General features: G+C 47.1%; 1 protein-coding gene across 2 annotated transcripts in view; it reads right to left on the bottom strand.

Annotated features, from left to right (window-relative positions):
- Positions 1-26217, bottom strand: part of DTX1 (deltex E3 ubiquitin ligase 1) — a 108414-nt gene that overhangs the window by 17813 nt on the left and 64384 nt on the right. For both annotated transcript variants that reach the window (XM_073671926.1, XM_073671917.1), the window contains exons 4-7: positions 11579-11640; positions 5085-5246; positions 1995-2056; positions 1721-1879 (exon numbers count right to left, since the gene is read on the bottom strand). In XM_073671926.1, the coding sequence (XP_073528027.1) occupies positions 1721-1879; positions 1995-2056; positions 5085-5246; positions 11579-11640 (445 nt within the window). The remainder of the gene's footprint in view (positions 1-1720; positions 1880-1994; positions 2057-5084; positions 5247-11578; positions 11641-26217) is intronic.

The following is a 26217-nucleotide window of genomic DNA, read 5'->3' as shown; positions in this document are numbered from 1 at the left end:
CCTCGTCTTTGTCACCATCCTTGGTATAAACAGGTCATGGGAGAGGTCTCTGTACTGCCCCCTGATGTATTTATACATGTTTATAGGTCTCCCCTAAGCCTTCTCTTTTCCAACGTAAATAGGCCTAATTTTGACAACCTCTCTGGGTATTCTAGTCCCTCCATTCCCTTTATTACCTTATATAAACAGCATTATTATGAATCTTGCACTTAATGCATTCTATTGCTATTGGGACCAGTAATCAGTTTCTTGATAGCACCACTCCTAATAACTTACAGTGCAATACTCTCTTGTACTGCATACTAGGCAAATCTTTCCCAAAGAAACCTGTCCAATGCCGACTGTAAGGCTGTGTGCCCACGATGCGTTTTTTAAGCGTTTCCGCAGCAGCAAAAACGCTTAAAAAACGCATGGTAGAAGGTCTGCCATGTTCCCCAATGATAATCCGCATGTGCTGTGCACATGCTGCGGAAATTTCCGCTGTGGGTTATCACTGCGGAAAAAAACGCAGCACTACCAATTATTTTGCGGAAGCGCTGCATTTTCGCCGCCATTGACTTGCATTGAATCGCTTGGTTTACGCATTACTGCATCTGTACATGCCGAATCCAAACGTTTCAATGTGCGGATGGTACCCGGGTTTGGAGAAGAGGAGACTCTCCTCCGGACCAGGGTACCATAGAACCTGTAAAAAAAAGAATAAAATAAAATATGTGCCCACGATGCAGAAGTGCTCAGGATTTTTCCTGAGCGTTTTTGCATCTCCCTGGCAGAAAAAACGCATGCGGATTGTACATGCGGATTGTACATGCGGATTGTACATGCGTTTTTCCTGCCAGGGACAAGCGGAAGTGAAGCGTTCTTCACATGCATTTCCGCATGCGGGTTATCAAGCGCTTTCCAAGCAATTTTATCATCACTTGGAAAGTGCTTGACAACTTGGTCACAGTATATAAATCCATGCAAACAGCATGGATTTATATAGTGTGACCTTACAGAATGTTTAAAAATAAAAAAATAAATATATACTTACCTTCCGATGGCCCCCGCACTCTTGCTTTGCTCCGTCCTGGCTTGCCGGCAGCTCGCGGTACACTACACTGAAGGACCTGCCGTCACATGACTAAATGACGTCAGCGCAGGTCCTTCAGTCCACCGCGATCTGCCGGCAAGGGAGGACAAGTGCAGCGGAGGCCATCAGAAGGTAAATATAATATTTATTTTTTGTTTTATTCTTTTTTTTACAGGTTCTATGGTACCCGGGTCCGGAGGAAAGTCTCCTGTCCTCCACACCCGGGTACCATCCGCACATTGAAACGCATGGATTCCGCATGTACAGATGCAGTGATGCGTAATCCATGCGTTCTAATGCAAGTCAATGGCGGCGAAAATGCCGCACTTCCGCAAAATAATTGGTAGTGCTGCGTTTTTTTCCGCAATGATAATCCGCAGCGGAAATTTCTGCAGAATGTGCACAGATCATGCAGATTATCATTGAGGAACATGGCAGGCCTTCTACCATGCGTTTTTTAAGCGTCTCTGCAGCGTTTTTGCCGCTGCGGAAATGATTAAAAAACGCATCGTGGGCACACAGCCTAAAGGCTTCTTCTTTTCTAGAATGTGAATCCTTAGAACAAGCTATTTGGACCATTAGTAAGTGATTACATGGAAGGAAAGGAAAAAGAAGCGCACGTGTACAGTAAGTCAAAGAGGCACTTACCTTATTTCCATTATTGTACATGGCAACCAAACATAGGACATGGTACATATGATTACATTTTCCCAATTTCCCAACCAAGTCAGCACGGATTCCTTTATGATTCAGAACACCTTCGTAACCCGAAGCAGTGACCAGACGTTCCATACAAATGGTGCAATCCTATAAGAACATATAAAGAAACTGAAAACTAGCATTATTCATATAAAAATGGTTTCATATTGCGTACTGCAGTTCTCAGCTAGATCCCCGTGGCACATAAAGATTTGGCACTCACCTCATCTGGCGGCGACTTTACTTTCTGGATATATCTTCGCACTACTTCTTCTGGGTTCTTGCCTAAGATTTTAAGAAAGATGATTTCAGTTACTTGAGAATCTAAAATCATTTTCTAAATCAAATACATATACAATTTCGTACTTTTTTTTGCTTGAGGGGGTCCTGCCACTGAGACTCATTCCAATCTCAAGAATTGGGATCTGGGTGCCCCCTTTAAATAGTCACACGTGCGTACCGCTGCTCTGTTCACTGTAAGGTTAGCACTATAACCTTACTTTGGATAATGTAGCCACAAAAATGGGTATTAGTCCTCATTCAGATTTTCGTTTTTCATGTACATATTCTATCCTTATTTTTTACAGATAGAACATGTACTCGTTATAGTCTATGTCGCTGTGCACATGCTCCTGTTTTTTGCAGACTGTGAGACATGTGTTGTTTATCATTCAAGTCACTGATCACAAATACCTATACAAGTCTATGGTGGCGATATATCAAAGCTTTCACGCCAGAACTCTGGTGTAAAAGCTTTAAAATGTTGCAAAAATTAGGTGCAACTCATAGTTGCAGCAAAATTTTACAACTTTTGACATTTTCATCCTAGTTTCTCATAGGCGACAAAATGAGGAGAGATGGGTTGAGAACGGGGCACGGTAGAGGCAGGATGCCAAAGGTTGTCTTATGATGAGCTATGGCGTTCCCTATCCCAGAAATCCCACTTTAGTACCAGACTGGAGTAAGATTTTTGACATGGCGCACGGAAGTGCACACCATTCGTCAGACGCTCCAGATTCATGAAAAGACGTGCACCTCTTCATTAATCAGGAACATCTGGCTCCAGCACACCCCCTCATCAAGACCAGCAATCTTCAAGGAAAGCCGGTCTGGGTGAATCGAATTTTATGAGACCAAGAAAAATCACTGACAGTGCCATCCGTGAGCAATCCAGATGAAACACTCAGGCCAAGTCCCCACTATCAGTATTTGGTCAGTATTCAGTCAGTATTTTTCATCAGGAGTGGGAGCCAAAACCAGGAATGGGTGATAAATACTGAATTGGTGACTTGTTTCTATTATACCTTTTCTCTGATTGTTCCTCACCTGGTTTTGGCTCCCGCTCCTGAGAAAAAATACTGACCGAATACTGACCAAATACTGATAGTGGGGCCGTGGCCTTATACACTGAAACACTGACCATATAAAGGAGAAAATAGGATCTAAAATATTTATAAAACTCAGATCTTTTATTTGTGTATGAGAAAAATCACTGACGTCTGAATGAGGCCTTAGGATTTAAAACTTTGGGGAATATAGCAGATAGCCTTTATTTAGTACAAATGTGTGTTTTAGGAAACAGAACTGTTAAAATGCACATTAAATAGTTACTGTATTTTTCGGACTATAAGACGCACTTTTTTCCTCCAAAATTTTGGAGGAAAGTGGTGGCTGTGGATGGTGAGGAGTGTGGGGAGAGCAGCGGAGGAGTGGGGCACAGTAGGCAGGAGCTCCCTGCTGCAGCCCACACTGTGCCCGCTGCTAAAGAAAATTAATATTCACTGCTCCCCACACCCGTGGGCATATGGAGAACTGAATATTCATTCTCCTTAATAGCTCGCACAGTGTCAGCAGCAGCCGCCAGCTTCCTGCAGCGGCCAAGCGATCACATGTGCCCGCTATTAAAGAGCATGAATATTCATTACTCCTCACTCCCATGGGCGTGGAGAGTAGTGAATATTCACGCTCTTTAGTAGCAGGCACACGTGATTGCCAAGCCGCTGCATGAGCCGCGGCTCCGGCTGACACTGTGCGCACTATTAAGGAGAATGAATAGTCACTGCTCCCACATCCATAGTCCAGGCGTGGAGAGCAGTGACTATTCCGGCAGGTCATCTCAGCGTGTGAGGGCGCATGGCAGTGACGTCATGTGCTGCTCACACAGTAAGATCAGATGCTGGCAGCAGAACAAGACACAGCACTGGAGCAGAGGGAAGGTGAGTAGAATTGTTTACGGTGATGGGGATGGGGGTGCCATGCACACCAGGATGGGGATGCCATGCATACCAAGATGGGGGTGCCATGTATACCAGGATGGGGGCCACGTATAACAGGAAGGGGGGGGCATATATACCAGGATCAGGGATATACTATAGATACAGAATTTGGGGACATTACCTCTATAACAGTGTCAGCAGCAGACCCCCTCTCCCAAACAGTGCATCATGACCATATTTTTTGCTTTAATTTTTTTTCTATTTTCCTCCTCTAAAACCTAGGTGCGTCTTATGGTCCGGTGCGTCTTATAGTACGAAAAATACGGTACTTCATCATTATTGTTTCTCCTAAAGTTACCATTTATTTACACTTTTCTCAATAAAATGGATGTAGAAGGTTTTATATCAAACTTGAGTATCTAGTGGACGCCAGAAATACGGTACTTTATTACCATTTTCCACAATTGCTTCAGGAACCACAGAGACATCAACAGCAGAAAATCAGGACCTAACCATATGGATTTTGGTGCCGATTTGCCTGCCAGTCTCTGTACAGCCTGGCTTCCCATAAAGACGTTTTGTGCCATGACTGCTGCAGCCAGCAATGATCATATAGGATGAGGCACCATCACAGGAACCTGGGTTATACAGAGATTAGGTGATTTACAGGAGCACCAAGGTAGGTGAATATAGCATTTTTTTATTTGAAGCTTTGCAAAAATTGTTCTTTTTAGCAATTACATAATCCACACAAAATCTGCAAAAAAATGGAATTTGTGGTAGAGTTTGACTTGCTCATTAAGTTTGATAGGAAAATTCAGCAATCAATCCAAAACAGATCTTCAAAATAAATTGATATTTTTTTTATTTAAAATCTTCTCCACAAGTCAATTTCTGTGTAGACACCCCCCAGATTTTTCCAGATGGATGGGATTTTGTGAAATCTTTACCACTTTGCCTCTAGTGATATATAGTGTATTTTCAACCTGTGTGAACATACCCTTATCTTAACAATCACTGTCACCATCATTAGGCAGTGTATTTCGAACAGCCCATACCAACACTATTTTGAGAAAGCCACATTTTTTGCCACCTACTTTTTTTCAGGTGTTTCTTTTTGGTCTTTCGACAGATGCCACTGATGCCGCTCACAGGTTTGATGTCCTCTTTATTGACAGGAGGTGGGTGCAGTATTGGTTTAGGGGCTCTGGTTAAGCAAACAGGTAGTCCCGCTGCACACATCAGAATGCCAGTCATTCCTGAGAAAAGAGTAACAGATGTATGACTCCTACCTCCTACTTACTTCGAATCCCTGATGTCATGGCCAGGGTCTATCACATACAGTCCTACAGTCAAAGCACAAATTACTCAATACCTTCTCTCACAGGTTTATGTTCTGGAAGGGGCAGGCAGGACAGAACAGAACATGAAAAACTACAGAATGTCTTACCGGGAAAGGTGAGGTCCTAATGCTGGAATTATATGCCAAAATTGTATATATGTTGATAAAATGAACTTTTGGTATAAGTTACTATGCAGTTGAGTTGTGGACATATTTATTTTATGATGTATTAAGACAACTTTGCAGAATAATGATTGTACCATATCCTGTGGCAAATGTTAAGGCTCTTAAAGGGGTTGTCTAGGCTTGGGACAAAAGTTTGAAATCACTCTATGTGATGACAGACTGCCAAATCATGACATTGGCAGCTGTCATGATTTCCCAGTGTGAGATTTGCATATTTGCGATCACATGCCAACTAGTCTCATCCAAAATCTCTCAATTCGTTCTAGTGAGAGAAGCCGAACAAGTCTAGTTGGCACATGATCGCAAGTATGCAAATGACATACATGTGGATTTTGTGACGGCCCTTACTAGGGAATCAAGACAGCGTGCACACCGCACAATAATACCATTTGGCGGTCTGAAGTCACATAGAGCAACTGCAGACTTTTGTCCCTAGCCTGTACAGCTGTAATAGTGGGGAAGGACGTAGCCTTCCCTTGGCACTGAAGTAGTTAAAGGAAGTGTCCCTGTAGTTAGACCTCTCTGAACTGTTGGTAGTCTAAGCTAAGGGGTTAGCTTCAGTGGTCCAGTCAGTAGAGTAGAGGGGGAACTTAGTGCCCTGATCAAGCCTTGAGAGTTATAGAGCTTGTTCCTGGCATAATTCCTTGTGGGCTGCAGTACTTGTAATCATCCACAAGATGCCACTGTCCTGAGTGCAGATGTCAGGATGAGTCTGCTAGCAGTGTTGCAGACAGTGATGGGGTTAATGCTGTGTGATGACAGTCCACAGAGGGTGGGCACTTTAGGAAAATCCATGCTTAGTTTCCAGAAGCAGGAAGTGATGAGTAGTAAGAGATAGGACAGTGAACTGTACGGGCAGCCTGTCTATATGGTGGCTGCTAGGGTAGACGGGATCTCCATACCCTCAGACAGTGGGATCACCAGTGCAAAGGTCTCCCTGCGCAAGAGTCCTGTTAGCCGGCCGGAGAAACTCAATGGAGATATTGAGGACCCGGGGCACTTCTAGTCTGCAGGTAGCAGAGGAAGATAAATAGGACTCCAGGCTAAAACGTAGGGGAGATATCAGATCCGGAACACTGTTGGTATTACAGAAGAGTCTCTTGGGCTAGAGATTAGAGTCACAGAGATGCTTCACTTAAAGAGGGAACCAGGGCTGAAGATGTTGCCAGCGCCTGTGAGGGAGATAACCTGTCAGGCCTTATCCATTATATATGCCTGTAAATATTGTACATATTCCTCTTCCCCAAGTAAAGTCCAAGTTATGGTTAAGAACCTCGTGTCCTCTGAATTTATTGCTGCCCTGGTCCCAGAAGAGAAATGCCTGGAGACAGCCGCGATCGGATGGTTTGAAGTAAGTGGAGAACACCACATACACAGCCACACATCAGAGGGAGGACACGAATTGTCTGTAGGGTGCCAGAGCAAGCAGGGGCTACAGCTCACCCACGACTACCTCGCTGGGGCACCTTACATTTGGCGTAGTTGGCAGGATGCGAGCGCCTCGCATGAAGAAAACGGGGAAGAGCCGACGCAGAACACTGAAGAGAAAGTGTTGGAAGGCGTACGGCCCAAGATGGCGGCCCGAAGCATGGATTCCAAGATGGTGACAGTGGCGGTAAAGTCTAGGAGAAGAACCGCCTATCGTTGGAGTGGATGGCGCCGGAGATCGCGAAAAGATGTCCAGCCCCTACGAGTTCCGGCCCAAAGGAGGATGGGCCCAGCAGTGAAGATGCGTCCCAGGATGGGACGTCCAGTGAGGAAGAGGGCACGGCGTAAAGCGAAGTCCGGCCCAGTGAGTATCAGCACGCACAGAGAAGGGGCGCGGCTGAAGGCGGAGCTGCCGAGAGTGACGAGTGACGCGGCGGTCGCATCAGAAGGCCGGCCCAGAAAGAGGAGGAGTTGGACGCGCAGGACGCGCGTCACTGGTAAGCAACCGGCGCCATTTTCTGTCCAGCGCACAAGAGGAAGGAGGTGCTGCAGTGGACGCTCTAAGAAGATGGCAGCCGGAGGATCGGATGACCTGTCTGGGATGAGCGGTGAGGAGGAAATCCTAAAGCTGATTACCCCAGGGGTCGCAATCGGAAGTCACTCACCCGCGGACGCTGCCAATGTGTCTTTGCCTTTGCCCCCAGTGGCCGTCCAGTGGTCCACTAGGCCTGACCCGGAGATGGGTCTGCTCATCCATGAACTGCATGTGTGGAGTTGGAGCCGGATGCCGGAAGATGCTTCCCCCTCGGCGGAGGGCGAAAGACATACCGGTGGGGCCGAAGCAGCTGCCACAGCATGGCCTGATGAAGGTGAGCGGCCCATACCCTGGTGGCTGGTCCCGCTTGCGGAGCCGCTAACGACCACTTCTGGGGCAGCAGAGGGGGCCCCTAGGCCTGAAGAAGCTGTTGCGGGGGCGAGGCCTCCTAGAAGGAAGGCCACACGGTAAAATTTCTGGCAGCTGGCATTAGAGGCCTTAAATGCCCCCTCGGCAAAGCGTTACGCCAAGCTCGGTAGTCTGAAGTGGACTACCCGCAACCCCCCGATGAAGCCATGAGAACAGCGGCGATGGACTGATACCTTCCTGAGAGGCTGGCTGGAGGGGTCCAACGCGGCGCGAAGGGAGTCGGTGGAGGCTTCCCAGACCTGGGGGTGGGTCATAGAGTTCCATATTCGTGAGGGGTACGGGTTTCTAGAAGAGGAGTGGACCGGGCACGAGGTGTTCATGGTCCGTGAAGTGATTAAGCGGGACTATCTCCCCGACCGTCTCCACAACCTGCGTGTGAGAGACATAGTACACTTTGTAAAGTGTGAATGCTCTAGAGGGTGGTACGCGGCTGCGCTCACCCGACCGTATAAGTGGGAAGATGTCCTTGAGAAGGACGAGGAGGTCTTTCGGCGAAGGGCCAAGAGAGAGGCCCTGCAGCGCTGGGCTAGAGAAGCCCCTAAAGGATTCTTGCCCCCTCCCAAGGCCGGCGTCCTGCAGGAGGACGAATCCAGGAAACAGCAGTGGGGAGACATTGTAAGTGAAGAGGAGGAAGACTTCACGAGCTGCAGTAGAGCTGACTCTCCCAGTGAGACGCCTGATGCTGATTCAGCAATTAAATACCCAGGAGGGGGGCTGAGGCAGTTGAGCAGGGAGCTGCTGGAAGATTTCAGGCTGGCGCCAGCAATATCGTCCACAATTTCACAGTTACCAGCTACGGTCCTACCCAGGTTGGCTGTGGCAGTGCCACATCCTCGGATGAGGACCCGGGGCCCAGCCGGTACCCTGACCAGCCTTGGAGGTGGAAGAAGCCACCTTCGTCCACAGCATGGGCCGTCTTCATGAAGGAGCGGAGGGAGGCCCGGAAGAAGTGAGATAGCTGGCTAAAAGGTCCGTTGACCTTTCACCTCTTCCTTTGCTATGACCCACCAGCTGTGGTCTTACTTCTGGGACTTTTTCCCAATGGGGGCGGGGTGCCCCATGTTGAATTAAATTGAGAAAAAGAAAAATTGGAGGACTGTTCCCCTACCTCCCAGGCCAGGAAGGCCTTAAGCAGCACTAAAGTTGTGTGCCCAAGGGAGCTGCTCTTTTTGTTTTTACTTCTATTTTATTTTTGTTGCGCTTGTTGCGCCTTTTTCTGCTGGAATTTGAAACACTGAGGCACACTGTGAGGATGACAGTCCTCTAAATCTAAGAGACTTGCGGCCTAGCGGGAAGAACCGGTGACCCCCGCTAGGGCCAAGAAGAAAGTGACTCACGGGGTGCTCCCTGTGACCGTGTGCCTCAGAATGCAGCCTTCAAAGGAGATAGAGGGCTATCTGTCTTAAAAATATGGACATGGACATTGTGTTTCCAGGGTCCTTACCGAGAAGGACCGGTACTTTTGAGAAGTTTGAAAGTTGATAATGGACTGTCCTGAATTGCAGTTTCGGGGCCCTTAACCGAGAAGGACCAGCCTCCTACTCAAGAAGAAGAGTTCAGGACCAGTCGTGTACTAAAATGTTTTAGTAAATGTAGCAATGTGATATGATGTCAAAGCTGCTGATATGTATTGATTGTTTAGTGTGGTCAGGGACGACCAACATTAAAGTGTGGGGGAATGTAATAGTGGGGAAGGACGTAGCATTCCTTAGGCACAGAAGTAGTTAAAGGAAGTGTCCCTGTAGTTAGACCTCTCTGAACTGTTGGTAGGTCAAGCTAAGGGGTTAGCTTCAGTGGTCCAGTCAGTAGAGTAGAGGGGGAACTTAGTGCCTTGATCAAGCCTTGAGAGTTATAGAGCTAGTTCCTGGCATAATTCCTTGTGGGCTGCAGTACTTGTAATCAGCCACAAGATGCCACTGTCCTGGGTGCAGATGTCAGGATGAGTCTGCTAGCAGTGTTACAGACAGTGATGGGGTTAATGCTGTGTGATGACAGTCCACAGAGGGTGGACACTTTAGGAAAATCTCTGCTTAGTTTCCAGAAGCAGGAAGTGATGAGTAGTAAGAGATAGGACAGTGAACTGTACGGGCAGCCTGTCTATATGGTGGCTGCTAGGATAGACGGGAGCTCCATACCCTCAGACAGTGGGATCACCAGTGCAAAGGTCTCCCTGCGCAAGAGTCCTGTTAGCCAGCAGGAGAAACTCAACGGAGATATTGAGGACCCGGGGCACTTCTAGTCTGCAGGTAGCAGAGGAAGATAAATAGGGCTCCAGGCTAAAACGTGGGGGAGATATCAGATCCGGAACACTGTTGGTATTACAGAAGAGTCTCTTGGGCTAGAGATTAGAGTCACAGAGATGCTTCACTTAAAGAGGGAACCAGGGCTGAAGATGTTGCCAGCGCCTGTGAGGGAGATAATAACCTGTCAGGCCTTATCCATTATATATGCCTGTAAATATTGTACATATTCCTCTTCCCCAAGTAAAGTCCAAGTTATGGTTAAGAACCTCGTGTCCTCTGAATTTATTGCTGCCCTGGTCCCAGAAGAGAAATGCCTGGAGACAGCCGCGATCGGATGGTTTGAAGTAAGTGGAGAACACCATATACACAGCCACACATCAGAGGGAGGACACGAATTGTCTGTAGGGTGCCAGAGTGAGCAGGGGCTACAGCTCGCGCACGACTACCTCGCTGGGGCACCTTACACAGCCCCGTTAAAATGTGTGCTAGTTCTGGTCACCACGGCCAGAAGACCAACAAGATTGTAGATACCAAAGAGAAGGAAACTCACTTCAGAGTTAATGCATACAAGTTTAATTACGACATCAGGTTTTCATGAGCTTGAATACTATATGTAGCAGTGTTTTAGGCGTAGTCCTTCTTCAGGCTTATAAGCAGAAATGAACAGTATATGGCAGGATCACCTGGTTACTCCTGAAGCACAGGTTCAAAAGAAGGTAGAAGCAAGAGCTGTCACATTTGCATTAGGGATAATAAAAGTATGTAAGGTTTATATAGGGGCAAGCAAAGTAGCTATGGTTAAAGCGGATCTGTCACTAAAGTTTTCCATACAAACTGCGTACATTAACAAAAAATATCTCTTACATCAAATGAGGCTGGTGTACTGTTTTTGAAAATCCATGTCAGAGTGACTGTATAATTCTGATAATAAAGTGAGCATTTTATAAGTCAAGCTATAGAATGAAATAGCTCATGAGTACAAATGTATTCAATCACTGCCAACCCAGCCTGTCATCTGCAGCTTATACTGAACAGTGTGAGATCTCAGCAGCAGAAGAGACACTGAGGAGCTGTCAATCAAGGTAGGTGGGTGGAGATTGAGTTTAAACGTCCTAAAAAATGATACACCTATTGTAAAATGAATGATCATAGTAAATACATCAAAGTCTAAAAGATCTATAATAATGTATGCAATTTATATTCTGATTTCCGGTGACAGATGCGCTTTAAAGCTAAATTAAAACTCTGGATTCTCTGCACACCAAGCTTCTCTTCTTTATTTTAAACATTAACCTCGATGTAAGAAAGCCTTGCCTCAGTTTCACAACAATATTCATGTGTTATGTGCAAAGGGGAATTGTCTTCACTGACAGATATAGCCTAATTTAGTTCTTAGATAATCAAAACAGCAAAATTTCTTTAACTTACCTGCCAAAGCTGGATGCACAGGACCTGTTCCATTTAAGTTCTTTACAGGCAGAGCTGGAACGCTGTAGAGAGATACATAACATATTCAAAGATTCAAGAAAAACTCTACAGTCTCCAGTGACAGATTACGAAGCAATTTCAGTTTAATGTAATCAGGAGTATCAGAAATGCAATAGTAAACAAGACCTGTAATGTGCCACCCACTCTTTATAAATGGGTGGTACTTCTTCATTAAATTCTACAGGCACTATATGTACTGGAACTTCCTCTTCTTCAATTCCCAACATGCATTGCTTTCTCTTGTCTGTAAGTAGTTTGAAAAACAGAACAAAGAGACACAGACCCACCCCTACTTGACATAATCTGGCTCTTCAGCTAGCGTCAGATTATACTTGACTACACAGAAGGGTGACATTTAATGTCCGGCACTTTGGAGTAAGACAGCATAGTTATAAATAAAGTGATTTGCAGATTAGCACGTGATGTAGCAAATTAGATCAAGATGTCTGAAGGTATCGTGACCATTTAAACTCAAATCAAACCTATCGGCACAGACAAGAAACGGCTTTAAATTTTATGAACTGCAACAATGGCGCACATAGAAGAAGAGCACCATCCGCTGATTAAGTAAGCAGTGCCAGCCTATACATTCTTACCTATTACAAAGACAACTTGGAGCATACGTCTAAATGTTATCTTTTTTTTTAATGAGCCATTTTGGATCAAAAACAGACGTGTCTCAAAAACAAAAAGACACAAGAATACGCACATAGATTAATCGGGACATATTCTATCCTTGGCTAACGCAGATGGAACACTATGTGAAAAACAAACATGTAAATGGGGTCACATGCCAGTTATAGTACTAGTGTCTTCTTATTTGGCAGCTGGGCCTTTTGGCACTCTCAAAGAGTATAGTTTGGGTGTGACTATTTGCCCTGTACCCCATTAAGGTATGCCCCTTTTTGTTCAGCTACAAGATTATTCCATTATCTTGCAGGTGTCCTTGCAGACAGAAGTGTTCTCCATTCATCTCTTCTAGGCTGTGTCTCTATTGAAGCAACAAAACCTCAAAAATATTTCATCAAAATTCATTATACCGTCAAGGCAAAAAATAAATATAATAAAAAGCATTACGCCAATCCTTTGTAATCTATTTAGGTCTTCAACATCGGCTGAGGGCTTTCTAGAGCTGCAGCAAATGCTAGCCAACTACTGCACCCTCTAGAAAATAAAAGGGGCTTAGTACTCATCTGTGAGTCTACTTACCCCAAATGCAGTGTGATCTTCATGGTGTTCTGGAAGCGGAAATGTACATGCTAGTCAAGCTAGCTAAAAAGTTCAAGACGTAATAGCTGTCCACACTGAGGAGTGCCGATTGCCTATATACCTGTGTGGAGTCACCTAGCCCCCCTTAGCCTGACATCACATAATGCGTAAAGCCAGCTTCCTGACAAAGACACCACCTGCTCACCCCATTGATAAACAAGGATTATGAGAGATTAAGGACTGAACACTGGAGCCTGGACACGTAACGTATGCACACAGTTATTTATAACCATCTTATGAGCAACTGATGGAAACTGCATCTCAGGTCAGAAGTCAGGATATCCTTATATTCTTGACAACAATATTTATTACCGACTTTAAGGCTTCAGTGTGCTGTCCAAGAAAAAACACTGACTCATAGAGTTTCATTGAGCCATAGCCACATCAGTATTAAAAACGGGTCAGTGTCTCCGTTCCGTGACACTCGAAACATGTCCTATTCTCATCCGTTTTAATGTTCAGCGTCAGTTTTACTGGTCAGAATCAACCTTTAGACTATGTTCACACTAGGCGTTTTTTCAGCATTTTTTTATGCAAATTTTCTGCTGCGTATTACAGTACCAGCAAAGTCTATGAGATTTCAGAAATTTGCACACGTTGGTATTTGTTTCATCAGTATTTTGTGCTTTGCATGTTTTTTTTTACACAATAGTGCATGTCACTTCTTTCAGCGTTCTTTCTGCGTTTTTCACCCATTGAAAGTAATGAGTGGTGAAAAAACGCCGAAAAAATGCCTAGTGTGAACATAGCTATCAGGTTTTGCTGCATTTTTTACTGAAAAAAAGTATAGCAGTATGTGAGACTCATTTATTTTTGTGATTTCACCATCTTGCCTTTGTCACCTGAGAAGGCAGCTTGGATTAGGAATTTAATTAAATTAGTTATGTGTACAGTGTAAATATTGGCTGAGCTAGGTGTGAGATTGAACAATACCCATGGAGGTGTGAAATTGGACAATCTCTGAGCAACTCAATGGCAGACCATAGTGTGAAGATAAATAGTGTCCTACAAACTCAATGCACTACCAGTGTCTTAGGTAAACTATTCCTGAACAATTCACCTCCCCGACTGTTATATTTGTAATTCTGGTTAATATGGTTTGAAGGGATGAGAAAAAAGCTATTGCAACAAGGAAGCAACTAGGATGACTCCTGAGACAGAATCAGTCCATTTCTTTCGAATGGTAACACACTGATACATGAATCTAGCCATACGAGCAGCGTAAACTATATGATCCCTATATGACATTCATTACTGCTGATACTGTATATTATGGATATTGCACAATAATCTTCAGGTGAAAGGGCATGGTGGCGGTGCAAAGCTTAAGGGGGCTGAATAATATTGCACGCCCCACTTTTCGGTTTTAATTTTTAAAAAAAGTTTAAAATATACAATAAATTTAGTTCCACTTCACGATTGTGTCCCACTTGTTGTTGATTCTTCCCCAAAAAATTAAAATTTTATATCTTTATGTTTGAAGCCAGAAATGTGGCAAAAAGTAGAAAAGTTCAAGGGGACCAAATACTTTCACAAGGCACTGTATCTTGTGTTTTCACATGCAGGTAATAAGACAGGTATGATTAAAGAGGTTGACCACTACTTTTACATTGATGACCTATCCGTAGGATAGGTCATCAATGTCTGATCTTCTGGGGTCCAACACCCAGCTCTCCCGCCGATCAGCTGTTATCTTTGTCGGCGGCGGTGGCCGTCAGCAGGAAGTACTCACATACCGAGCTGCTCCGTCTACTTGTAGTGGCCACCGCAGGGTACTATACATCCGTGCCCTATTCATTTGAATAGGAGGCAGTACCAAGCCCCGGCCACTACAAGTAGATGGTGCAGTTCGGCAAGTGCTAAAAACTGATTGGCGGGGATTGGCGGATCCCCTCTGATCAGACATTGATGATCTTTCTCAAGGATAAATCATCAATGTAAAAGTAGAGGACAACCTCTTTAATGTTCAAACATAGTTGATTTACCATGGTTCAACTGTAGCACCCTGAGGATTCGGCTGCTACAGGAGTATTGCACCTCAACCCAGAGGTGTGATATTCCACTCCCGGGTAAGGAAGGAGTGTGGAACTGAGCTCAGATAGACTGCATGCACTACATACATCCCATTCCAGAGGAGCAGGCCGACGGCACTCCCACTTAGAAATGTGCAGGTGCGACCGAGCCTGTTCCTGGCTGGAGTGGGAGGGGGGAGGAACATCCCATGTAGTGTAGGGGCAGATAGGGGGAGCAGTCTGGGTAGTGATAGGAGCTCATTGGGTGCTGGTCACCTGAGCTCACACATAGAGGGTGTATATAAGGAGGGCACCATCTAGAATCAGGGTCAGTGAGTTGCAGAAGACAAGTCTGTCAGGTGGAGGAAGGCAAAGGACATCCTGTCAGTAACAGAGAGGAAGAGCGGCCCTGAGGAGAAAGAGAGAGAGGAGCAGTGAGAAAGACCCAGAGGGGGACAAAGAAGGGACCCAAGAACCCAAATCAGATCACCGGGTGAGGAGTCAGCACAAGGGTACCGGAACCCAAACTGGTGGGGGCAGAAAACACATCCCTAGCCAGAGACCGGAGGCTGTGGGCAGCATCTGCCACGGCCACCCACTACATCCACCCTGAAGGCTTACCACATGAAGGGTCAGGGAACCTGAGGCCAAAGGTTGCCCCACAGAAGGCCCGAGGGAGCTGGACCTAGGTGGATCACTGGTGGGGAAGGCAGAAGAAAGGACAGAGGGAGAGCTCAGGGCCACGCTCCGGACTTGTTTGGGGGTTGGCCGGATCCAGGACCTGGTGGACGCAGCACGGCTCGGGAGGTCACTTGGAGCTAGAGTGACCAGGAACATCTGCAGTAAGTAAAGACCCTTAACTGCACTACCCGAGTCTGTCATCATTACCGGCTGCACCGCACCACCACAACCCCCATCCTCTGCGCCTGTCCCCTCTGAGGCTATACCCCTCCCGTTGGGGGTTATCCCACCAAGCTGCGCATCCACCATCAGCCTCAGCGGACCCTGCTGCAGCGGCGGCCACAGTGACCGCATCACAACGGGTGGCGTAGTCGACACAACGAACTTTAATAACATCAGTAAAGACTGCCACATAACCCTGAGCTTGACGCCCTGGGCACGGGACCGGGTCACAGCCGCTCGGAGACTACAACCCCCCCCATCTGATCCGGTGCCGGGTATTCCTCTCAAAAAGGAATATGTCCCAGGGGGCGCGTCAACTTTGGCGTAGTCGGCAGGATTACGTGCCCGCAACACCCGGGTACTGCGTGCCTGAAGAAAAGTGCAAGTTTACCTCAGAAAGAAGACTCCTGCCGGTTCCGGAGGGTCCACGCCATCGGACTCCATCACCAGTCGTTTCCCGCCGATTGTCCGCCATTTCCAGCTTGTTCCCGCCATCTGCAGAGTTTCCCGCCACTGGGAAGCGATTCCCGCCAAAACCGCAGATTTCCCGCCTTGGAAGAGCAGCGGACGCCATTATGGGCGTGCCAAAGGAGGGCAAGAGGCCACCTCCCATCGTGGGCCGGGACAGAAAATGGCGCCAAAAGTGGAAACCGCCCCCACCAACAGAGACTGTGATGCTGGAGGTGTCAGTCAGCGTGAAAGAACTACCCCTGGAGTTGACAGTCACCGAGTTGCCCCGGGACCGCCCTCGAAGTGGGAGGAGACGAAAGAAAAGAGAAAAGATGGGTGTCGCTTGGAGCAGTGTAGAACGAGCGCACCCGGAGGCAAGAGGTCTAATGAGGAGTAGCGGAGAAGCTCACCCGGAGTCGAGGAGAGAAAGAGTGGACCCGGGAATGGAGCGGCAGCAGAGCAGCACCGGCCCGCTGGCCAGGAGCCTGCTGGAGGAAGAAGGAGGAGAGCAGAGCAGCACCGGCCCGCTGGCCAGGAGCCTGCCGGAAGCAGAGCAGAGCAGCACCGACCCGATGGTCAGGAGCCTGCTGGAGTCAACAACCCCGCTAGGCTTAGCGGAGATCCTGGCGCAGCTTCCCAGAGATCGGGAGTGCGCGAGGAGTGCCCTGGAGGGCCTCGCGGGGAGGATGGCCCGAGTGCAGAGGGAGATCCTGGCGGAGTGGGGCCGGGAGATGGCCCAGCAAGCTGGAACCCGTCCACTTAACCCGCTCCCTTGGAAGAAGACATCGACTGCCTCTGCGGATGACGCGGGAGGACCCAAGGCCGGAGACGGCGCAGAAGAGGGAGCGAGACGCATGGCAGCAGGTAAGGGGGATGCCTATACCCCATACCGGAAGACCGCTTACCTGCCCCAGCTCCCCGTCGCAGAGCCCGAAGGTCCCCCGGCCGTACCCGAGACCGCCATGACACCGCCACCGACTAGGCCCCGACCGGAAGCCGCCGTCGCGACCCCGATGACGTCACGCATCGTGACCCGGAGCGTGGCGCCGGAAGAGGAGCCTCCGGCCTGGTCACAGGGCCTAACATTTCCGGGCGCCGCATCCAAAGCAGAGCCATCTACCTCCGCGGAGCCTCCGGCCTGGTCGCAAGGCCAGATAACCCAGGGCGCCGCCGTCCTAACGGTGCCCTTCACCTTCCAGGTGCCCCAGGCCTGGCCGCAAGGCCTGGGCAACCCGGGCGCCACCACCACCGCGCCCGCGCCCGCAATACCTAGGGTGCCACACCTGGGGGAGGACCTCTTCGGCCAGCTCACATGGCCGGACGGGCGGCCCTTCATCTGGCCCGAAGGGTACCCTGAGCTGGAGCGGCAGCAAAGACTAGGGCCCTTGTGTGAGCCCCTGATCCCGGCTCCAAAGCCCGTGGCTCGGGTCTCGCCTCCTCTAGCAGAAGCCCAATTCGTGTGGGACCCCACGGGAGAAGATTTGATGGGGTTCACCGGAGAAACTCGGGCAGCCGCAGCTGAACGTACAGAGTGTTGCCGTCAACAGCTGGCAGAGTTTAAGAGAGAACGGGAGGAGAGGCGGGTCAGAGAACAACAGGCCCAAATCCAGAGCGCGGAGCAGAAGAGCCGGACTAGGAGGAACCCCCGTGCAGCGCATTGTCCCCGCACCATCGGGACAGTGATAAAGTTCAACCCGCAGCATGGGTGGGGCTTTATTCGGGACCGTAACAACCGCGGTGACGTTTTTGTGACCCGCAGAGACGTCGAGTCCCACCTGCCGGAAGGTCACAAAGGCCGTGACCTCTACGTCGGTGATGAGGTAACGTTCACCCGGCACAAGTGTGCCAAGGGACCTTACGCCCTCCACGTGCATCGCCTGACAGAGGAGGAGTTGCGGTGTAGGGAGGAGGAGCCAGAAGACCCGGACGGGTTCAAGGCTAGGAGGTACTACGATTAAGAACAGTAGTAAAGAAAAACTGTATATAGTTACCCGTCGGGGTACCTAAGCAACCGTTGCTGCTAAAGTAGTCCCCGTTGGGACCAGTGAACTGTTTACCTGTGTGACCCCTTCCATATCAGGCTGAGGACTGTGAGCAGCCATCCCTTTCCCTTTACCTGGCCGGGGACTGAGAACGGCCAAAATTCCCCTGTACATAGTTGCGCTTCCTAAAGCGCCCCCTACCGGTTTTATATGAGAAACTGTTTTTCAAAAGACTGTCGCACTTTACCTGGTCACGAGTTGCACGGTGACCAGAGGAGGAAGAAAGAAAGAGACGACGAGAAAGTTTTATATATATATGTTTTATATGTTTTACATGTTTAAAAAAAAAAAATTTGTAAGTTTTGGTGTTTTATGTCTTGCAGCCCGAGGACGTGCTGTGATTTACCAGGGGGGAATGTAGCACCCTGAGGATTCGGCTGCTACAGGAGTATTGCACCTCAACCCAGAGGTGTGATATTCCACTCCCGGGTAAGGAAGGAGTGTGGAACTGAGCTCAGATAGACTGCATGCACTACATACATCCCATTCCAGAGGAGCAGGCCGACGGCACTCCCACTTAGAAATGTGCAGGTGCGACCGAGCCTGTTCCTGGCTGGAGTGGGAGGGGGGAGGAACATCCCATGTAGTGTAGGGGCAGATAGGGGGAGCAGTCTGGGTAGTGATAGGAGCTCATTGGGTGCTGGTCACCTGAGCTCACACATAGAGGGTGTATATAAGGAGGGCACCATCTAGAATCAGGGTCAGTGAGTTGCAGAAGACAAGTCTGTCAGGTGGAGGAAGGCAAAGGACATCCTGTCAGTAACAGAGAGGAAGAGCGGCCCTGAGGAGAAAGAGAGAGAGGAGCAGTGAGAAAGACCCAGAGGGGGACAAAGAAGGGACCCAAGAACCCAAATCAGATCACCGGGTGAGGAGTCAGCACAAGGGTACCGGAACCCAAACTGGTGGGGGCAGAAAACACATCCCTAGCCAGAGACCGGAGGCTGTGGGCAGCATCTGCCACGGCCACCCACTACATCCACCCTGAAGGCTTACCACATGAAGGGTCAGGGAACCTGAGGCCAAAGGTTGCCCCACAGAAGGCCCGAGGGAGCTGGACCTAGGTGGATCACTGGTGGGGAAGGCAGAAGAAAGGACAGAGGGAGAGCTCAGGGCCACGCTCCGGACTTGTTTGGGGGTTGGCCGGATCCAGGACCTGGTGGACGCAGCACGGCTCGGGAGGTCACTTGGAGCTAGAGTGACCAGGAACATCTGCAGTAAGTAAAGACCCTTAACTGCACTACCCGAGTCTGTCATCATTACCGGCTGCACCGCACCACCACAACCCCCATCCTCTGCGCCTGTCCCCTCTGAGGCTATACCCCTCCCGTTGGGGGTTATCCCACCAAGCTGCGCATCCACCATCAGCCTCAGCGGACCCTGCTGCAGCGGCGGCCACAGTGACCGCATCACAACGGGTGGCGTAGTCGACACAACGAACTTTAATAACATCAGTAAAGACTGCCACATAACCCTGAGCTTGACGCCCTGGGCACGGGACCGGGTCACAGCCGCTCGGAGACTACAACCCCCCCCATCTGATCCGGTGCCGGGTATTCCTCTCAAAAAGGAATATGTCCCAGGGGGCGCGTCACAACATCTCTGCAAGATAAAATCCATAACGGGTGCAATTTTCCAATGAACATCTCTTCACATTCTGCTTCTGAATGCAATTCTTGCAGGAATAAATGCAAGCACTTTTCTGGATGCTCCATCTCTTTTATGTTTCAATGACTGTCTTTGAGTGTTTTACACTAGAGAGATTGCGTAAAGGGAATCTGTCAGTAGGACTTCACACCCAAAACCATTTATATGTGCATGCAGCTCTTTAAAAGACAAGTCCAGCAATACCTTTACATGGCCAGTCCGTTCCTCCATTACTGAGAAATTAGCATATAAACTGACATGCAAATAAGGCTGAACACCTATATGTAGATCTGAATCCCCTGTCACTCCAGCTCTATTCCCCACCCAGTGCCACCTCCTTCTGCTTGACTGACAGCCTCTATGCTGGGTGACTTCTGGAAACGGAATTGTCACTGAAGCAGAAGGAGGCAGCACTTGGCAGAGAATAGAGCTGGAGTGACAGAGGTTTCAGAATTACAATAGCTCTTCAGCCTCATTTGCATATCAGTTCAAACACTGATTAAGTAAGGTATTGCTGCACATGTCTTTGAAAGTGCTACATGTACATGTAAATAGTTTACAGTGGAGTGAAATCCTGCTGACAGATTTCCTTTACTTAGGTAGATTAGCAGGAGAACAAGTAGTAATAATGGAGTCATTGTTATTTTGGCTAGATGGGTGGTGATATGAGAACCAGGCTGGATCTCAATTTGCACCATGGTTGGTGAGAGGTAGTGATATTGGAGACAGGAGGTTGTATCGATTATATAATTATTCCTACAGTAATATACAGTTGTCTTTGCCATTCAGGTTGGTCACTAAGCAAACCAGTCACCAGTACAGCGATTACAAGCACCAGGAGCTTTATACAATTGCAGTGTAGTGAAATCTTTCTAATGACAGTACAGTACATGCTAAGCCAACATGCTTTCAGCTATACGTTGTACAATTACACAAATATTCTTACTTACTGGATACAATAAAGTTAGGGTGTATTTAAAGGGGTTATCCAGAACTTTTCTTTTTTTTTGTTTATGGTGCTAAGTACTAACAGGCAGGTAGTTGCTAGTTGCCTGCCTATTTTGCCCAGGGACAATCTCTGAAAGCTCATGCTGGCGATTCCCCTGCTTTATTTCACATTCCGTCAACAGAGCAGCTCTTCCTCTTCTGGTCTCCTCTGTCACTGTTAACATCATGCTGGTTGACAGTAGGTTCCTGGTAGTTAGGCAGCAAAGTACCGGCTGTCAATCAGCATGACATCGGAAGTGGAGCTCCATCAACAGAGCAGGGCAGAAGACAAGACACTGCTTTGTCAATGAGACATCAGCGGAAGCCTCTTAATTCTTATCATATGCACAAAATTAATAAAATTCCCAGGCCACAACTGGATCACCAGGCCACAGACAGTCAGGAATTACAAAACCACTACACCACCAATTGCCTAATTGTACCAGGGACTGGATATAGGTCGATTCACTCTAAGGCAGGGTCCCCAATCTGTGGCTTGAAGGCCTAAGATGTGTGGCTCATGGCTATCTGCCAGCTTACTGCATTTGCACCTCGTCTAGCAACCAGCTATGAAGAAAAGGTCTTCAGACATGATTTTTCTGAGTAGTTCTATATAGAACAGAAGACCTGGATGTGCATATACTTGCCGGGAAGGGGTAGAGAAATAAATATAGTAAGCTGGAGATGATATTGTTAGTTAGAGGGGAGCTGGAAGTTTAATGTGATAGTGTGGAGGGTGTGCTTGATATGAGAAAACCAAATGAGGGCAAAGTAGGAACCCTTGAATGTAATTATACTGTTTATATGGGAGGGGGGCACAAGGTCTCAACGGTTTACCAGAGATGGGGGGCTCTAAGCGTCACTACTGTGTGGGGGCAGACCTCGCTCCGAGTTGAATGTGGCTCTCAAAGTAAGAAAGGTTAGGGACCACTGCTCTAAGGGATTGAATAAGTGATATTCTACTAATAAATAACTAAAGTAACATTAACTGTACCACAACTAACAAGCATTCGATCCATGGGCTGAAAATTCTCAGGTTAAGTAGTATGTGAACATGGTTTTGATGGTTGCATGCAGTGTCTGACTGGGGAGCCAAGGGCCCACTAGTAACATTAACTCTAGGGGCCCACTGCTCAGCTACATGCAAATATCACATTACCCTCATTCACAAATGTACCTATTTTTCTAAAGAAGAATAAACGGGGTAATTTGTTGAATGAATGTTGAGATGATGCCCTTGTCTGAACATAGTGACACAAATCTATTGTGCCAACTACTTCTCATATAGGTGGAGAGCCTATTTCTGCATGGAGGCCTACTGGAGGATTCCCCTGTTCTCCCGTGGGCCACTCCGAGCCTGGTTCTATGGTTGGAGGGTGAGCTATCATAATATTAGATCTTGAAGTGAATAGCTTGCAGATCATGTAACTATATTATGGTGTAGATAAAAAAAGGCACAAAAAAAAGGAAAAACCTAATTACAGCACAATTCTGTAAATCCAACTGATCTTGCATTTGCCTTAATTGAAATGTAAAATAAATGTCAAATTGTTAGAACAATTATTTCACAGTACTAGGTGCGATGTCAGACCAACATCATTCTTATTTTATTCAAATTTATTTTTCAAGGTAATCGTTGAAAAAGTCTATGATGCAGATTTCCAAACTCAACTATACATGTGTGCATGTGTTTGGCTAGGACATTTTGATTCCTATCATTTCTGCTCTGGGAAAGGGAAGGGACAACCATTCATTGCACCCCTACAGATAGTGAAGCAAGGAAGACACATTGTGTTTTTCACCAGCTCACCATGCAGTCTGTGCACTGAAAATGCCAAAAAACCCTTTCATTTCAATTTTTTTTTCATACTATAAGTGAACTATAAAACTGCAGCATTAACTTATGAACAGATGTTAAACTAATACAATGGAAGAGAATTTCATACAATTCTGACACTATAAAAGTACTACATGGAGTTTAATGCTATGTGCATACGAAGCGTTTTTACTGTGAAAACGCTAGCTAATAGGTCTGCCAGCTATAGCAATGGTAATCCTGATGTGCTGTGCACATGATGCAGAAATTTCTGCTCAGGATTACCATTGCGGTAAAAACAGCAGTATGACCACTGTGCGGGCGTTTCTGCCGCAAATTTGCGCCCATTGGCTCGCTCCCCGCAGTGTACAGCGCTGCCAGGACCTGCGGTCATGTGAGCGATCATTCTGAAGGATGTTCCCATGGTGGTGAGCTCACCGGGGCTGATCAGCTGATCTTCAGCTGATGAACCCCAATGACCTCCTGCAGCAGCAATGTATACTGACAGGAGTGATTTTACACCCCTGTCAGTGTACATTGCTGTCTTCTACAACAGTGACATCAGTGATTGCTGATGTCACTGCTGTAGAAGTGACCCCGATCACCGAGGGACAATCCTTGGCGTAATTGTGGACTGCGTCATTGACGGCGGACAGGTGAGGGATATGGTTTTTTTGTTTCTTTACTTTTTATTCAGAAGATCGATGGCTTCACGGACAGAGTGCAATAAAAAATTTTTTAAAACCATATGTTTTTATTTCATTAAAATACTTTATTCTGGCCATGTCTTTTATTGAAAAGGCGGCGATAATTTTACTATGCAGTTAGTAATGGGGGCGTCCTCCATTACTAACCTGGGCTTCACGTCAGCCGCCAATACAAGGCTGAAGTGAACCCCAACCCCATTACCCCACTCACCACCGCTACATGGCAGTGGAAAGAGCGGAGGCTAAGCGCCAGATGTGGCGCATCTTATGAATGCGCCATTTCTGGTACTGCTGAGGGGTGATATTAATAGCCGTAGAGGGAGCTAGTATTCATGGTCCCTTCCCTGGCTATTAACATCAGCCCGCAGCTGTCTGTTTAACCTTTTGGTTAGACTTTACACTGTGTTCCAAATTATTATGCAAATAATATTTTCTCAGATTTTCCCAAATTACCTATATGAATTGCAGTCATTGTAATTTTCCAGTCAAATAACTATTAGAGTACAATTGAAAGGTTTGTGTACAAACTGCCTATGATAACAGTATATTTTTAAAAAAATAAAACACTCAAACTGCACTCAAAATGCATGTTCCAAGTTATTATGCACAGCAGAGTTTTCAACCTTTTCATTTTAATAAAGAACAAAAAAATGGTCATTTTTGAAATTATAAGCATTAGCAGGTTATTACAAACTGAAATCAAACAGTTTTCAACTCAAAACTTTATTCTAGGTGATGTTACATTTGCACATAGGACCCCTTGTTCAAAAGGAGCTTCTGAACTCTCTCGTCCATTGAATTTGTCAGGTTTTGGATGGTTTCTGCTTTAATTGTTTTGCATGAGGACAGAATACCCTCCCAGAGCTGTTGCTTAGATGTGAACTGCCTCCCACCATCATAGACGCTCCTTTTGATGATGCTCCAGAGGTTCTCAATGTGGTTGAGGTCAGGGGAGCATGGGGGCCACACAATAAGTTTGTCCCCTTTTGTGCCCATAGCAGCCAGAGATGTAGATGTGTTATGTGCAGCATGAGACGGTGCATTATCATGCATGAAAATGATCTTGCTGCGGAATGCACGGTTCTTCTTCTTGAACCATGGCAGGAAGTGCTGTTTGAGAAACTCAACATACATTATGGAGTTCATCTTTACCCCTTCAGGGATCCTAAAGGGGCCGACAATCTCTCTCCCCATGATTCCAGCCCAAAACATTACTCCACCTCCTCCTTGTTGGCGCCGTAGCCGTGTTTGCATTGGGTGTCCATCAACCAGCCATCCTCCGCTCCATCTATCTGGACCATCGAGCGTTGCACGGCACTCATCGGTGAACAAAACAGTTTTGAAGTCAGTCTTCATGTATTGTATGGCCCACTGGAGCCGTTTCTGCTTGTGCGCAGTGGATAGAGGAGGTCGACAGGATGGCTTACGCACAGCTGTAAGCCTCTGAAGGACCCTGCATCTTGTTGTTCGGGGGACGTTGGAGGCACCAGCAGCTTCAAAAACTTGTCTGCTGCTATGACAAGGCTTTTTTGCCGCTGCTCTTTTAACCTGACGTAATTGCCTGTAGGAAAGAGTCCTCAATTTTCCCTTATCAGCACGCACACGTGTGTACTGTGAATCAGCTACATACTTCTTGATTGTGCGATGATCACGATGAAGTGTCTTGGCAATGTTGATTGTAGTCATGCCTTGACCTAAACACTCCACAATTTGTTGCTTCTCAGCAGCCGACACATCCTTTTTCTTTCCCATTTTGCCAGAAAATGTAGGTTGCTTAATAATGTGGGACAGCCTTCTTAAGTAGTCTTGCCTTTCATTGGACACACCTGCCAAACTAATTAGCACAGGTGTCTGCAATTGCTTACAGTGATATAAAGAGCCCTGACACACATCACCATCAATGAGTTTAACTGACAAACAAAAAAATTCTTACCTTATCACTCCTAAACACTTTTTGCATAATAATTTGGAACACAGTGTATAGGGGGACCCCACGTACATTTTTTTCTGGGGTCCCCCTGTAATCTAGCCAGTAAAGGCTAAACAAACAGCTGTAGGCTGATATTAAGAGCCAGGGAACATTTTTGGCTAATGTCCCCTTCCCCGCATACTAATACCAACCCCCAGCGGTCGGCTTTTCCTCTACTGGTTATAAAAATGACGCGGGAGGCCACGCCATTTTTTTTTTTTCATTTTAGGCTCTGTGCCCACGATCTGGATGTAGCAGTGCTTTGGACACATTTTTTGCTGTGTCCAAAACTTTGCATATTATTGAACGCAGGTAAATCCACATGTGTTCACTGAACCATGCATATTTACCATATTCAATACATTCTAGTGGTGAAATTTCTGGTGCGGAGACTAGCGACTCCACAAGAAAATTTTACATGCTGCAGTCCTGAAAGACGCGCCGCATGTCAGTGTCCACAGGTGATTCGTAGCCTCTGATGCACGCATAGTGGACATGGGATTTCTAGAGATTCCATCGACGATGCTGTAACATCTGGACGCTGCAGGTTTGACGCTGTATAAACACGCAGCGTCAAACCTGCAGCGGCTCCTGATCGTGGCGACGTACCCAAACTCACCCACAGCATGTCAATTTCTGTAGCGGACACGCTAGTCTCCGCTGCAGATTTTGACCGATTGAAGTGTCATTATTTGCGGTGGATTCACATGTACCGACAACAAAAGTGCGGCATTAGAACACCGCGTTTTGGACACTTACAAATATGCTGTGTCCAAAGCG

The sequence above is a fragment of the Phyllobates terribilis genome, unplaced genomic scaffold (assembly GCF_046119375.1).
Source record: "Phyllobates terribilis strain yellow unplaced genomic scaffold, ASM4611937v1 Scaffold_1__5_contigs__length_1240528914, whole genome shotgun sequence".
Lineage (NCBI taxonomy): Eukaryota > Metazoa > Chordata > Amphibia > Anura > Dendrobatidae > Phyllobates > Phyllobates terribilis.
This window is presented reverse-complemented; position numbering and strand designations above follow the sequence as displayed.